The 11,663-nt window shown below is 41.0% G+C and overlaps 1 protein-coding gene across 1 annotated transcript in view; it reads right to left on the bottom strand.

The window, feature by feature from the left end:
* Nucleotides 1-305: 305 nt before the first annotated feature.
* PDGFD (platelet derived growth factor D) overlaps nucleotides 306-11,663 on the bottom strand; it is a 147,023-nt gene continuing 135,665 nt past the window's right edge. The window contains exon 7 of the mRNA XM_009889398.1: nucleotides 306-440. Within this exon, the coding sequence (XP_009887700.1) occupies nucleotides 306-440 (135 nt within the window). The remainder of the gene's footprint in view (nucleotides 441-11,663) is intronic.

Here is an 11,663-nt window from a genome sequence, read left to right as displayed (position 1 = left end):
CTAAGGACTACCAGTGAGCTTTGAAAATCTCAACCCTCAGAATCTAGCTACAGATAACCATAATCCTATATTCTTGGATGCTGATACATAAATCTATGATATACCTGTTTAGCTGCCATGGCATTAATCAGCACAGCTATGCTGAAACACAGCGATCATTTTTGCTAATGGCAAAGGCAGGCTAGTAGCAAAGTTCAAATGATTAGTGAGTAAAGGTCCTCAGAGCAATCCTGCTTAAAAGTAAACGTCCAGTAAGCTGCAATTAGTGTGTCTTGTTATTTTCTTTGTATTTATTTATTTATTTTTTATCGTGGTGGTCTTGAACTGCAGACACAATCACAACGCTCGTGGTGATCCAGCTGTATATCTACTAAGGCCATGTTGTTCCTGGTTCTGCCTTTTCTTCTGGGATGCCCAGCCTCAGGGATGAATTTCAACACCTGGGAGGATCAACAAAAATGAATTGATTAGAAAATGGTGTAAGAGCTTTGAGGATGACAGTGTTGGGGCCCTGAGGGCACCAACAGCTCTTAGTGGCCCCGACCAGCATTAATTTGGACACATTTTTGTTTTATTTCCAGCTTTTTCTTTCCACTCTGTGACATCCTGCTATACTGTTTGTCCTGGAGCTTTGACAGATTGGATTATTTCCTACATCAGGTATCTTTATACCGTGCAGTTCCCCAACCATGTCCAGAGTTGCTTCTTTGCATGCGAATTATCAAGTGTGTTTCCTTTGGCTCGTCTTTGGAGTCCCATAGGTATTGGAATTGCTCTGCCTCTTCTCTCACTTGTATAATATTTCTGCTCTAAAGAACAAGGAACATTTTTTTATGCAATTTGAAATTTCTGAAGCACATATCATTAGAATTGGTCCAAAAATAAAATGCCTATAGGAGGCAGAAGGAGATGGAAGGAGCTTGCGCAAAATATGGGCCAGATCCCATCAATTTTCTCTGGAATGTGACTTTTGTTGGCTTATCTTAAAAATCTCTGCCTCAATTTAAATAATTTCCCAAGAATTTACTGCAAATAATGTAAAAAAAAAAAAGTAAACAAAAGGTTATTTCCTTGGGAAGTATGCATCACATAAGAGGCTTCTGAAAAAAATCTATCTAGGCAAGATAACCCCGAGACCTGAAAAAAGAGGGTTGTAGGTTATAAAGAAGATGAAAAAGAGGTAACGAACACAAGTTGTAACAGAAGAAACCTTATTTTGGTATATGGAGGACAATACTAAGAATGGTTAAACACTGGAGCAGGTTTCCCAGAGAGGCTGCAGAAACCTTGAAGATAGTAAAAATTAACAGGACACGGCCCTGAACAACCTTATCTAACTTCAAAATTCTCCCTGTTTTGAATGGGGGATTGGGGTAGATGACCTCCAGAGCTGCCTTCCAACCCGTATTATTATATGGATCTATGATTCCTTGAAAATTGTCTTATGGATATGTGGAAAAGAGCCATAATGTGTCCTATCTAATCCTCTGTGATAGCGTAAGTATGTAAACCATAGGCTGGAAAAAGCTGAGGAGGATGGCAGTTTGCAGGGCCATGCTTTGTGAGCCCACTGTTGGAGGCTGAGTTGCTGTGTAAGAGCTCATCATACCCCCACTAGCGCAGTGGTGCATGCTGAGGGGAGGAAATCCTCTGTTTTGTTTCTTTAGTTTGCTGTTGATGGGCCTACAGTAGTTTAATAAAAGAGATATTAATTTCCAATTTCTGCCCCTAACTCAAACAGTTTGGATTGGGTACAACAAATGAGTTAAGACTAAAATACTCTGACTGTCCTACAGCATTTTTCTTTCCAAATCACCCAGCACGTTGCACAGAAAGATATGCATCATTGTCAAACTTGTATAGATGGGGAATCTGAAACTGACTTGCTCAAGGCTCTGCAACACATCAGTAGAAAAACTACCAGTGGCATTACATGGTCCTTTCCCTTCTGAAATCACTACTTTACTGATGGGGAGCAGGACACGGAGAAAGCAAGGCTGCAGCTCCACAGCTGGTGGTAGGCAGGTGGGCTGGTTCTGCTCTCCGTGGCCTCAAGCACTTGAGTCCAGAAACCATGCACTGGTAAGGTACTGGAGCTAACACACCTCACCTCTTGGCAGGCTGTTGGGACTCATGCTAGCTTGGCCACGTGACTGCTACATCAGCTAGATTTGTCTTGCTTGTTCAAAAGACAGAGAAGTCTGTCTTGTCTATGACCTGCCAAAGCCACTGGTCAAGTGGGAAGTGGGACCTAAGCATCTTTAGAGTCTCAACCACAGAAACACCTCCACTTCTGCCCTGAATATCAGGCCCCCTAATTAACAAATCATACTGTTAAATAATAATCCTCTATTTTTTTATAAAGTACTTTCTGTACTTTGACATCGCAACACCATACATGAATTAGGATGGTCTTGGGAAGGAGAGGGAATAAGGGGCTGCATACCAGATTAACAAAGTATTACCAATTTCAACAGAATTAGAAAGTCCCCCAAGGTAAGTGTGAACGAAAGGTTAACAACGGATGCTGTGCAGAGCTGGTGGGGAAGGGCAGGCAGGTGAGCAGCCTGGGGATGAGACCATTCGTCCTCTGCCATTAATGCCTGGAGGGTAGGAAGGCCATGGGATGTAACGAAAGTGATAAGCACTGAACACAGTCTAGTATTTTGTCCTCCTTTTTGTGATAAAAGTAATGCTTAACCTATGTAATAATGAGAGGAAGGACTGTGCCTAAGCAAGGTACAGACATGTTGCTTTAACTTGTTGGGAAGATATAATTACTTTTCCCTGTTAGAAATGTCTTTTTTTTTTTTTTAAGCAAAAAAATTATAATGGATTTGAATTGATTTCAAACATTGACTGCCTCAATGTATGCAATAAATCCTGACGGACACCAGGACAATTCACTGTACCACATTGTCATCCAAAACACAGAGGAACTGAACCCAATCAGATTGCTGCAATTATTACATAGCTGAAAATAGACTGCATCTTCAAAGATGCTTTTTTTAAGAAAACATACTTTTAAAATCAAGTACAGCTGCTGACGCTGAACCCATGATAAAATTCTGTATTTAAAGAAGCCTTTCATCAAAATCTGACAAATTCAGATGACTGGCACTTTGCAAGATCATGGGTAGGTCGATCTGCTTTTTTCAGTTGAGAGCAAATGAAAGTGTGCAGCGCGATGAGAGCAAAGATGTGGGCTGTATTTAAGCTAGCAGACCTCCTGACAGCTTGGGGATTTTCCCTGTGTTTTATATTAAGAAACATGAGCACAGTATATGGGCTTTACTGATAAGAGTAGAAAAATGAATTGGCAGGCGCTTCCCCAGACAAGATGGGAAAGCAGTGTTTGAACACAGCTGAAATTGGACTGCTTTAATAGCTGATCACAGAACTGATGTTCAAAGCTCTCCGTCTAGCTTCCATCTAATAGTTTTAGTTTCAGCTAAATACAAGGGAATTGAAAAGAATCAGGAAATAAGGCCATTTCTGGTGACCACAGTAGTTGAAAGGAAACCCTTTATTCTGAAAATAGCTGCTGTTTATTCATTACATGGTCAGGTCCTTAAAGGTGAGGAACTACTGAATTAATGAAAACAGTTCAAAGAAATTTTGTTCAGGACACTTTATTGCTCCTTTTTTGATAGGATCAGTAGCTGTAAGAAAATATGGATGTGAGGAAGGTCTGGAATGCTCAAAAGGTTTATTTTGTGTGGGCAAAAAAGAAGAATAACCTTGCAGTTTTCAAATTAAAGGAGCAATGTCTGTCACTACTAATTGAAATGTGGTGCCTCAGCTGTTCAGATCATTGCCTCACAAAAAGTATATAACTACAGCCATATCGCCCTCATCCAACACTGAGTTCATTATGGTCATAAAACTATTAAAGCAATAAAAAAAAAAAAATCAAGACAGAGGACTTAGCTTCTGAGCTGGATTTGGTGTTTATAGGTAATACAAAAAAGGGTATCAGGGCCTTGTAGCACTTCGTGTGCAGACAACTCCACAGGAGCACACCAGTAAGCTGGATGGCATTTTAATTTGTAGATATGCCTGAGCATCTGAGAGGTTTCAAGGTGAGGTGACTGTGGCCACTGCATAATTTTCCTGGGGGCTAGCGGGGAAGGAAATAGAAAGAAAATGCTTACATGCATTTCCCTGCCAGGAATCTTGCTCATTGATCATGCATTGAATTTGGATGCCAGCTTCTGAAAGACTCTTTAAATGACAGAGCAAAGGCATCACAAAAACCAGTACCTGGAAGCTGAAGCCAGAAAAACTCAAAATGGAATTAGGGTACGCTTGTCTAAGTCAGGTCAACTCATCGCCTGGAGAGCCCTCCAAGGAACCGTGGGGTTTCCAGTCTGTTTGAGGACATGAGAAAATGGCTGCCTTTCCAGAAGGTATACAGTACAAGTTTGGGTCTTGCTTTGGGGGCAGCTGGGTGCTCTCCAGTGGCCTGTGGAGCACAAGAGGTCAGGGCTGACAGCCCGGCGGCCCCTCTGATCTCAGCAGGTCTGTAAGAGCACTTCGTGATCAGGGACTGAGGACAGCAGTGCGGTGATGACTGCTGGGGAAAGGACCCAGCTGGAGATTTCACCCTGACCCATACCCAGCGTTCCTCCAGTCGAAGCAGCAACAAAGAGGTGACCCCAAAGAACAATTCACCTGAAGCACCTGCCTCTGGTGGGGCTAGCTCTGATAACTAGGAAAGGAGCCCAAAGGCTGGACTAGCAGCTTTAGATGGGTAGAGCCAGATGAGGTGAACCACTGCCTCCGGCATTTGCTGGTGGTCCTTGTCATGTATCGTTTACCTTTGGAGTCAGGCAACGTTTATCCATGACAGTCCATGATGGCTGATTTTTGTTTTAATAACATGCAAAGAGTAATAGGAAACTCAGTCAACACTTTTTAAAGTAACAAAAAAAGGGGTATCCAGTTGCTCATAGCTGGTTTTTACTTATTATCATTTACTTTATTTATTAGGAATAATAGTAACGGTCTTTGTTAAATTCTTAACCAGTAGTTTAAACACTAATAGAAATCCAATGGCTTGCTCAAAAAATCAGCCCTTTTTTTTTCTGATTAGCTTAAGAAGACCACACATAATCAATACCATGACTATAGCTTACCAAATATCTGGTTAGCTTCATATTCCAGGGACAGAGGATGGAGAACAACTCTGGATGCTATTTTAGATAGTGAAATTTGTACTTTGCAGAACTTATTTTAAAATCCTGTTATGCAGCATTATCTAATCTCCTTCTGCTCATCTAAAAATACCATCATTCTAGCATGCAAACCAAATTATATTTGTCTGAGATTCATGAAAGAGGAAGCATCAAAAGTGCACAACATTCAACACAGATCCAAGTTCTGATACAGATGAAAAATCTTACGCCGCAATTTTTGGAAGTTATCTAATCCAAAGGTCACACACAGTTTAGCTCTGCTCTGAGCGTAAGAAGCCAAGCATTATGGGAATGTGGTTCATAATTTAGCATAAGGACCTTTATTCTAGTAGGAACACAGCCTAAAATAACGACACAGACCCAAAGCTGTACTCTTTCTTACCAGAGATAATTACAGGATATTGGGAACAAGAAAAAAGAGTTTGTTTGCGTATCAGCAGTAGCATTCAAACTAAGGGATTATTAAATGTAGATGGGATTATTGATTCCATTTTTTTTTTATTTGTATGAATAAGAAAGACCTGGTTTTAACACAGCAAACATTGGGGAAAAAAGTAATTGGCTTAAAACTCAGGCATCTAAAACAGTCACTAAAGCTATGTTTTTGACATACATGACATCAACAGGACCCTCAGTTTTGGTGATCTTGTCACGCATTATGACTCCATCTATTGCTTTTTCACTGACCAGGCATAGGTGTTCCCCCTTCCCAAATTGCCTCTGCCCACACACGTATCACAGGATGTCTCACTTGCTTAACTTCCAGATGTCATCCCAAGAACTTTCCTTTTCATCTAGTAAAAAACGAACCTTTTTCCTCTCACTGCACCTCTGTGCTCTCTCTGCTCATCCCATGACCTAGCAGTCATTTCTGACTCATTTCACTTCCTTGTATTTGCATTCCAAATAAATCCCATTGCTGCTTCTTGTGTAATATTTCTATGCATTAACTCTTTTGACAGAGTAATTCTGTGCCTTTATCACCATAACAACCTTTTATCTCCTTTATACACGTACTATCAACTCCAGGACATAGAACAATCCGACCGTATTCCTTGCACACTGGTTTGATGACACTAGCTCTTTTTAATCCCTAAGCAAATTTCCTTTGTTGTATCAGCAGCATTTGTATCATTTTTGTCCAGTTATCTTACATTTCCCTGGATAAAGACAGCGTAAGAATTATTGTCTGCTTTCTCAAGTGCCTCCTTAAGGTTTGCTTCTCATTTACTTGAAAAAAAAAAAGAAAGGGAAAAAAAAAAAGAAAGAAAAAAAAGAAAAAAAGACCCCACAACACCAAATTGTATTAGCTACATTTCCTAACTCCATTGAAACAACTCCGCTGTCTTGCTGAAGTCCCATATCACCTTTTTGTTTTCTCCCCTGCTCCCCTGTTCTTTTCTCCCCAGTAATATTCCCTGCTGTCCCGTTTTCCCTTTCCAATGTTGGGTTCCGTTAAAGCTGTTTCTAAGCCCCAGAAACTTGTGCACAGACTTAGAACTCTGAAGGTACTCTGAGGTGCCTGCTACCTCTCTCAGGGCAGGAAGAGGTTGTGAAGTAGCCACCCTAATGCTAAGCTAAACCTTGTCGTTGAGAATTAATTGCACGTATGTCCTGTGAAGGCACCAGACAAACTCCAGTCAACACGAAACTTGAATGGAAGTATAACGCTTCAAAAAGAGGGGGATGGGGGGAAGGAAGAAGCACCATAAGACAGTGAAAAATGCATCAGTCTTTACAGAAGAGACAAGTAAGTAGGTAAAGATGCAATCAGCTTTCACCACTCTGCTTTTTTCATTATATGCCTTTTGGCTGTGCTGCTCAGCACTGTGTTTGTGGAGGTTTATACACTCTGACAAATTCTAGTTGCTACCTTAAGAGCATTTATTCCTCACGGAAACTCATTTCACATCTCATCAGTTACAGCAATGAGATGGGGAAACCGATTTCTTGTTTCTCTGAGGTACGTGCATGCTGGGCGGATGGCACAGCCGCAGCCCAAGCTGAATCGAGTCCTGGCCTGAGTTCCCCCACACCTCCTCCGGGCTGGGGCATCTCCAGGTTTATGCCTCCCCCCTCTTTAAAGAGCAGCCCCAGGCATTTCCAAAGAAATGCACTGCAATGGAAAACACGCTTTCATTTCAGCTCCCCTTTAGCAAGTTAGACAGCAGCAGACGTGAGCATTTGATTAAGGTGTGCTGCATCCATTTCTATGTATTGCTTTGTCCTTCCCTTGCACGGAGCCCTGCGACTTAACGCAGTATCACTTATGGCAGACTGTGCCTGAGAGACATTCTGAGACACTGCCAGCGCTTGGCCTGTTTGGTTTGCAGGGTTCGTGACACTATGTGGTAAGTCACGAGAATTTGTCCATGAGCTCTGGTCTCAAGCAAACCCAGAAGCTGTGGAAAACCACAGAGCATCACAAGACTCGGCAAAAAAAAAACACCCCAAAACCACTCACCCATAAAACAATTTGTTTACTCAAGTTATGAACCTGTTTACTCTTGGAAACTGCTGAGTATTTTGGTAAAGTTATGGCAAACTTCCAGGTCATAAAAAACACCCGCAATCTCGTTGTTAGCATTTCCCAGGGCAACAAAGAAAAAGATACCCCTTGCCGCAGCATTCTCATTTTCTCATTTTCCCTGCCGTTGCTTTACTTCTTACAATTGGACGTGCTAGGGAAGAGCTGTACAGTCTGTTTGGGGAACTGGAGCAGCACTCACAACTTAGGGAAATTAAAGACTACACGTGACAGCTATTAGTCCTGCCATACTCGGAGAGGGCGCTCAGTGATGAGTACAGTGTGAGGCTTTGAATAGGAACTCAAGGGGAACTAAAAAACATTAAGAGCATAAGGAGAAGATAACCTTGAAATCCCTCTCTGGACTAGAAGCCTCTCTCTCAACAAACACTCTGGCATTAGTGTCCCCACAGCTGCCCGTGTGCAGCTACTCCGGCACAGCAAGGAATTGGATACAAAGCCAAAAAGGAGCCTAACGCTTCCGGAAAATTTCCCTGTCTTTCTCACCCAGAAACAGGGGGGTTGCTTGGAAATGCCAGACAACTTTTAAGTGATTTCCAGTCACGTTTTCACTGTTGAGGAGAAGCACATCCACGTGCAGGACAAATAGCTCTGGGGGGTCCAGGAGCTCAGTAGATGAAGCTCCAGGACAGCGGTTAGGCAGAATCAGCCTGGGGGTCTGCAGGATCCAGTTCTAGTTGCTACAAACACCTTCTTTGCTCCACCACCTCATACTTCTTTCTGGCATCTTTTGCAAGCAAATCAAAATAATAGAGACTTGTGTTTGAATCTGGCCTACGTTCTTCTGCAGCAGAAGGCAGAGATTTTAAACCAAATTAACAACGCCGGGGATTTCACAAAGTGTGAAGCTCTGTCCTTCATTATGCAACTAAAGGCTTTTTGGTTAAGGTTAGTGGGTTTCAAACTGGCTTCGAAAAGGCTAAACCAGCTCCATGGTACTAAAACCAGAACGTTGAGAGGCTGCTCCTCAGTGCCTTTACTGACAGGCATTTAAATAAAATTAGAGTTAAGTGAGAATAAAGAATAAAACTGATTCGCTGTGCGTGGCTAATAATAATAATAAAGTGGAAAATATTTTGGACTGAAATTAATGGACACATCTTTAGTATGTCATACGTGAATTTATCTGCATGACTTCCACTCATGTTAATGGGAGCCACTTGGCTAAATTTCTGCTCAGTGAGCTGTTAATTCATCCCTAAGGGATTAAGTTCAAATTTAAACTTACAAAAGCCATTTAATGTTAAAGCTGAAACACTGTCTTGAATTCATATGGTTTTCAGAGAACAAAGGAGTACTGAAAAAAAATAGCAGTGATGTATTAGAGTGAATATCGAATTTCCTGAATTTAATGATTAATTTGGGCTGGTCATGACATCCTAGTTTTGACCAATTCCAGGTTAGTGTGATATTCTGGTGTCCCAGCATCAGATGCTCCCAAACACCTGACAAAAAATGAGTGCCTGATAACATGTTTAAATCAGCATTTTTTTTTTCCAGCCACTGTCAATAGTTGGCTTATGTTCTGATACATATATGACTCAGGATTCTTTAGTTTATATTTTACTTCTAGTTCTCTCAGAATCCTTCTGAATTATGCACCGTTCATATTTAAGGGTTGAAATTCCATATCGATTTACTGTGCAAAAAAACCAAATTCCTTTTTATCATTTGAAATTAGCTCCCTTTCAATCTCTGTCTTGTTCTTGACTTAAGGAAAAGAATACTTAAGAAGACCTAATTTTCCTTTAGGTACTGTTCATTATTTTCTACCTTTCACTGTGTCCCCTCAGTTCCATTTTTTTCTAAATGAAATTATCCAAAACTTTTGAGCCCCTTTCCTTACAAATGCTTTTGATGTTTATCTTCTCCTGTACCTCTCTTGATGTATTTTCTGCTTCTATGTATCTTTTCTACTCCTGCCTGTACCCTTCTAAGCACCAATGGTCAAAACCCAGTGTAAGCATCCCACCAATTTATCCCGGCCATAATATTTGCTGTGTTTTTACCTGTTCACTTCTACTCCTACAGAAGACTGTCACTTGTCTTTTTCCTATCATCACTGCATTAAACAACTGTTTTCCTGAAGCTCTTTATGATGATTCACTCCTTGACCTTTAATGCAACTTCCACCCCTCATTTCTCCCTCCTTGCCTCACACACCCAGTGTTATATGAATAAATAGTTGAGACTACTCATCCTAATGCTTGCTGCTTTTCTAAACTGGATTTATAAGTAGTTACACAGACTTTCTGAAATCCCTTGCAACCTTCTCTGCTGTTGAAGTACATTATCTCCTGTGCTGGCTGTCATTCTTGCCACCTCTCTGTTCACCTTCCTCCAGACTGATCATACATGAAATAACTCTTAATCTACGTGTTGGGGGCACCCACAGATAGCCACTGCCTATGTAAAAAATTGCTCATTTCTTCCACCTCTTTGCTCTGTATCTCTTAACCAGCTTCTAATTCATGTCTGATCTTGTCTGGTCAACTGTTTGCTCTCTGAAGAAGGTACCAGGTCTTTTAGCATTCTTGTACAATGTTGTGCTGCTCTATAAATATTTATTCATACATAAGGCATTCTGAGTTCATTTTATCAGCTCATAGTCATCTAGGTGTTTTATAACTGTTAATTTTTTTCCAATTAACTTTTCTACCACTGAGATAAAGCTTCCTGCTCTGTAATTACCAGGGTCAGCCCCTGCATCTTATTTAAAATTAGATAAAATAATAACTATTCTCTAGTCCTAGCTGATGTGGAGTACGCTGTATTCTGCAGTTAATTCGGAGAAAAAATCTCTTACCTTGGAAAAGCGTAACCACACTGCTCACAGCGAGGCAAAGGTCTGACCTTCCATGGCCTTCTGCTACTGCAGCCCTAGGGTCTCCCAAGTTAATGCCTTTACGGTATGAGCCCACATCACATTCAGATATAAAGTCCATAAAGTTCATTTTCACTTGAGACTTAAGCTAAGTGGTAAATCGGGCTCTTATAAGAGATACGTGTCAGAAATTAAGTCAGTATGGCATGCAGCTACCTACTTGCAGACAATTGAAAGGATAATACCAAGTAACCTTCCCAGATACGGTCACTTTAGTGAACATTGTTCATGTCCAGTTCTGAAAATAGTGATTTAGAGGCAAGAATATAAAATGCTCTTTCCTTGTTTTCTTCCTCTCTAAATGTCTTCTGAACAGATTAAAAATAAATATAATGGACGTTATTCTTATGCAAAAAAAATGCCTTCCTAAAAAATTGCTGAGTGGGAAAAAAGCTAAGGCTGAAAGATTCAGCTGCTTTCTATGGGTCTAAATCTGGAATAGAACAGAGTTTACCAGTGACTTAACTGTCATTCCCAAGAATGGGCATAAATTTAAAAGATATAGTGCAAAACAAGAGGAAGTGCAGTCAAATGTCTCAAGGAACACGTTTCTCTGTTACTACAAAAAATATTTCCAGTGGTATATACATTCACATTGTAGCAGGCCTTTGCTGGGAAAAATCAGTCCAACGTAAGCCTCATTCTTGCAACAAAGTTCACTAGGATGCTGTGGTAGCATCCGCACAGACAGGTGGCAAAAGTTCTCTCCTAACTTCTTCTAAATTAACTTACCCATAAATACCTGTTATCACCCCTTTCTCACACATATATAACTTCCTTCCACTACGCTCATTCACCACGTCCAAATGCAAATCGCTAGGCAACGTTGTGGCATTAAAGACATTAATATTAAACTTATGTAAAATCAGGCCTTCCTGCAGGTTGACTGCGTGGGTGTGTGTCTCTCTCTACGGGTTACCGCGGTGGAAGGTATGAATGCTGCTCCATGAGGTACCAAGCTGGTATCTAGCACGGACAGCAAGAGCAACGCCGTTGTCCAAGTCTAGGTTTCACCCTAAGGCTACCTGAACCT

Source organism: Charadrius vociferus, unplaced genomic scaffold (assembly GCF_000708025.1).
Source record: "Charadrius vociferus isolate BGI_N301 unplaced genomic scaffold, ASM70802v2 scaffold87, whole genome shotgun sequence".
In the NCBI taxonomy this organism is placed as follows: domain Eukaryota; kingdom Metazoa; phylum Chordata; class Aves; order Charadriiformes; family Charadriidae; genus Charadrius; species Charadrius vociferus.
The sequence above is the reverse complement of the archived record's forward strand: the minus strand, read 5'-3'. Positions and strand labels throughout refer to the sequence as shown.